The sequence below is a fragment of the Cucurbita pepo genome, chromosome 10, assembly GCF_057944985.1.
Source record: "Cucurbita pepo subsp. pepo isolate OVF chromosome 10, ASM5794498v1, whole genome shotgun sequence".
Classification (NCBI taxonomy): Eukaryota; Viridiplantae; Streptophyta; class Magnoliopsida; order Cucurbitales; family Cucurbitaceae; genus Cucurbita; species Cucurbita pepo.
Genome location: NC_141807.1, coordinates 14,695,757 through 14,700,503, shown reverse-complemented (window position 1 = coordinate 14,700,503; position 4,747 = coordinate 14,695,757). Strand labels below are relative to the sequence as shown.

At 35.7% G+C, this 4,747-nt stretch overlaps 1 protein-coding gene across 1 annotated transcript; it reads right to left on the bottom strand.

Annotated features, from left to right (window-relative positions):
• Window positions 1-920: 920 nt before the first annotated feature.
• Window positions 921-4,367, bottom strand: LOC111807453 (UPF0481 protein At3g47200). Its single transcript, XM_023693186.2, has one exon. The coding sequence runs from the start codon at window positions 4,034-4,036 to the stop codon at window positions 2,732-2,734; it is 1,305 nt and encodes a 434-aa protein (XP_023548954.1). The 5' UTR covers window positions 4,037-4,367; the 3' UTR covers window positions 921-2,731.
• Window positions 4,368-4,747: the final 380 nt, after the last annotated feature.

Here is a 4,747-nt window from a genome sequence, read left to right as displayed (position 1 = left end):
TTGGGCCATGAGGCATATGTCATCCTACATAATACAACTCAACTAACCAAGTCAACACTAAGTCACTTATTTTGTAGGTATGAGCCACCGTCACTGAGTAATCTTAAAATTGTTTTGAAGCTGCTATAAAGTCCAAATCCACCTGTATAAACTAACGTCCTCGAGTGAGAGATAATTTCATTTATTCAATGGTGCCAACAAATTTAATTTTTCAGCCAAAAAAAAAAAACTTGAATGACCTAAGGTCATAGTGACCGTAGTTGATCCCAAAAATGTCAAAGCAGCTTCAGAATGGTCGAAAAAGGTAGGAACGAGTCACAAAACTTCGAGTAAGAAACATATCGAGTTGAGCCGAAGCCAAGCCAAAGTTGAGCCGTGTCAAAGACAATGGAAGCACAGGTAAGAAACATCACCTAGTCAGGTTGTGGGTAAAATATGGTGTAGAAAGGCGCATTGGTAACTAGATCGGATCACAGGTTAAGTCGGGTGCGCAGGTCGCTAGGTGTCTGTGGGCTTGGACCGCGTGCAGATTGAAGCAGCAAAGTGGGCCAACTATTATTAGGCTGCGTTATGGGCCGTTGCTTTTGTGGGTACTCAGCACTAACTGATGTTAGTGGGTTTACCTAAACCGGATGTGAATCCGACCTAACTAATGGGTTGCTTCTTCTTGAACTGTCTTTCTAAAATTTTCCAGCCATTTCTCTCGTTTCTCAAATCTGTCCTGACATCCCTTCTCGCCATTTGTACCCTCATGCAATTTTGCAATTTAACTATGTAATCTATACTATTAATATTAATAGTATTAATGCAAATGCAATTCAACCTATGCTAATTTATACTATGAATGCAAATACATTTCGACCTATATTAAACTAAACTATTAAATTGGAAAGCAAATCTATCTTATGCATGTGCCACGATCACGGAATTTACGATTCATTCGAAGGTCTCACATGGATGTCTTGCCTTTATCTAAAATTGTAGGAGCACGAGGCTTGAGTATTTTAAGAATACTTAGTAAGCAACCCCCTATCGGAGTTATGCAGCAAACACATGTAGATGAGATGACGGGACCTATCCTTCAATCTATTATCCTAGTGTACTATTCTAACGGGTAACTTGGAGTATACCATATACTCTACATACAACTCATACGTGTGAGTATGAACTCACCAGTCAGTTCGCACACCGCTGGCCACTTTCCTTGTCGGGCGAGCATACTCTAGGAAATCCTGAGGCTAGTCACCCATTAGAATTAGTAACCGTCACGGCAGCGCTATGTAAAACATAACGATCGTTCTCCTGCCCTTGGGTGTACGCATCTGTACCATTGTGATGGAATAAGGGAATCCCCCAAATGCATGAACACACATAATGCATGAGGTCCCCCATATTTTTATTTTTAACATTCTTAAATATAATCCCACCATCATTTTCATTCATATCATAATATTTCTCATTATTCCGTCCTCCTATCATGAATAATCCTAACGGGATTATGTTTCATGTGATACATATCATGCTATATACACACAATTTAGGAAACATAAAGTCACATTTCATGCTTTCATCATACATACCATGACGTGCGATTCATACAGAAATTATCTCAACGATCACATAGACATTCTAAGCATAATACATTACGTCACATTATATCGCACATCGAGTCGTTGCAAAACAACATACATTTACATTACATATTTTTACGTATTAAATTGTATAGTCTGAAACGCAATTTATGACGTGCGAAACAACAGGCACATGCCAACATACAACATACAATTTTGCATAACTTACGACAGCAGAGCCACTTACTTGGTAGGCCATAGTTGACGTTCTCCGTAATAATTGCGATTCTAAGCTTTTAAACTTATATAATGACAGATGAAATTGGACGTGTAAGTTAGGAACATTTTTAAACTCTTGGTTTGTTCCGAGGATTTGTGGACAATACTTTTTAGAAGGGGTAGAAAAAAGTTTGAAGGGAAATGGTGAATTACCACTCTCAAATTTAGAAGAAATTCAAGGAAGAGATACCCAAAATCTAAATGTTGAGATAAATGTTGATTTCTCAGGGCTAAAGGCTCGACACTGCTTGATTATTGCTCCCAATGACGGCCCTTACTTCATCATTTATAGAGTGAGCTTAAACTAAGAAATTTCATGAATTTGAAATCAAATTTTCTAAAATTTTGGTAAAAAATATCTTTTCCAATAAGGGGCTGGTCAACCTTCATTTTAAATTGAAGTGGTGGGATGTTTTAGTTGTGTCTTCTGGAACGTATCCAAGTTTGGAGAAGATCCCACTAATATAATTTTAATTGAAACAAAACTTCATTACTTAAATTTGAAAAGTATTGATATCTAATATAGTTTTAATTGTTTAGTATAAAACAAATATAGAAAAAAAAAAATAGCAAAGAGTAAACAAAAACTTCAAAACTTTATCATTATGCACCCTTCCATCACAAACCCAAATTTTCATGGATCCGTGTCAATCTTAAACGCATTTGTATGACAAACAAAGAATAGAGATAATATGAAAAACGTAGTACTAGAACTTTTAGCATAAGATTATGGTTCATTAAAAAACTATAGGTATGATAACAAACACAAATGTAACATAATATTTATTTAAAAAGATTGGCAACTACAAAGTTAACATTTAATAAGGTAAGATTGAACGAGAAAAATTTAAAAGAAACATACTATATTATTTGGATAGATTTCACTTCTTAGAAAATACTTGTATACCAGAAAATATAGTTTGAAGTATGGCTAAAATAAGGAGTAAGATTGCACCAACTAAGGAGACAACAGCCCAAGGAGTATTGAAATAGTTATGTTTGAGTGTAGCTTTCGCCTTGTTCCATCGTCTACTGCAGTGTTCTCGTAAAGCTTTGTTGATATCGTTGAAGTGGCAACAATTTGGGACTGTAACAAATTTACAGAGATTATTAAAAAGTTCTGAAACTTCTATACTACTACCTCCAATTTCGTTTATTATGATTCCGGCTTGCACAAGTACACTCACATCTTTCTCTGTACATATCAAATGATCTAGTAATGACACATATTGGATACACTTATTGTCATTACCAACATAAAAATGCTCAAAAGCTATCAAGTTTCGCATCATGGTTTCAAAGTAATCATCAATAAGTATGGGTGGGATTTCAAAAACCCCATTTTTGAAGCTCACATTCATCAAACCTCCGCCATGTTTTGCTTTCTTGATGATGACACTGGCTTCGCGAAGCTCAGTTATCGATGGAGGAATAATTGATTCTTCTTCTTTACTATTGTTCTTAGAAGGTATCGTGGGGACGAAGAAGAAGCTTAAGAAATCGATGAAATGCTTTGGACATTTCTCCAACCAGAGAGAAGAAAGATAGTATTTATTTACAATCCCATGATGAAAAAATACAGTTGTAAGTCTTATAAAGGAGATGGAGGGATCCTTTTGTTTTACAAGGTCAAATAGACGTTGAAGAACAAAGAAAGGAATTTGATTTTCCAACTTGACCAAATCAGCTCCTATATGAGGAAATCTTTTGTAGAATTGAAGATCTCGGTTGTGTTCAATTTGAATGAATGCATCTGGGTCGTATTGGCCATAATTTAATATAAGCAACTCCACTATAAAACAACCATCCACCAGCAACATCTTAATAAAATCCTCGTCATTCATGTTTATAGGTTCTGCATAGTAATCTCGAGCATCTTTTACCCAAGTTTGAGCAGTTTCCACAAGAAATTCCACTGAGTTCATGTTCATCGTTCGAAGTAGAAAGTTAGCAAGTCCTTGAAGTTTATATTGCTCTGTGACTATCAAATCCTCTCGACTACGATGGTGAAATAGGCCAATGGAAATGACTTGGGGGATAAAAGCTGTATTATTCATCTCACGTAACAGTTTGGGGACTCGATAGATACTACATCCTACATTAACAATAGGTAGTTGCTCTAGCATTGTTTTGATCCACGACACAACATTACCACAAAGCTGTCCATTCCTACTACCATCTGCCATATTGTAACTATGTCGTGTTCTCGATGCACTTCAATCTAACTCTTCTTCTCTTGAACTAAAACACCTACGTTTCCAAATCTTGTCTAATAGGAATGTCGAGCTTTCAAAACGAAACTTAAACTAACTAATTTATATATATATATATTACATATAAGGAAGAAGAAAAGAGAGAATTAAGGAAGTACCTTGTTTGGAAAAGTGATGGAAAGGATGGTGCAGGTAAATGAAGATGAGGGAAGAAAGAAACAGCTAGAAGAAGAAAATGGAGTAAGAGAGGAGAAGAAAATGGAGTAAGAGAGGAGAAGAAAATGGAGTAAGAGAGGGCAATGGATGTGGCAGAAATAAATAGGCAAAATTATATCATGTGGGAGACTAAACATATTCAACCAAAGAAAAGTAAAAAAGGACAGTGAGACACTGTGGTGTGGTCCATACCACGTAGGAGAGACAACATAGTCAACAAAAGGATAACGTTGAACTAAAATAATATAAGCTATAAATGTTTGGGAGTCCTAAATAATTAATTCAATGGATGTGGCAGAAAAGAAAGAACGTTAACTTTGGACTAATAACATAAATTATCACGTGGGAGACTGTAACATATTCATTCAAACTCCAAAAGGACAGACAACATTGTCATCAAAAGGACAACCAAACATAAATTTAAACAAGTCTTCTATACGAGAGAGTGGGTACTTATTCTTTATTATT

Bases quoted from the DNA above. Each gene is read 5' to 3' on its own strand.
- LOC111807453 (XM_023693186.2), bottom strand. From the start codon at position 4,036: ATGGCAGATGGTAGTAGGAATGGACAGCTTTGTGGTAATGTTGTGTCG.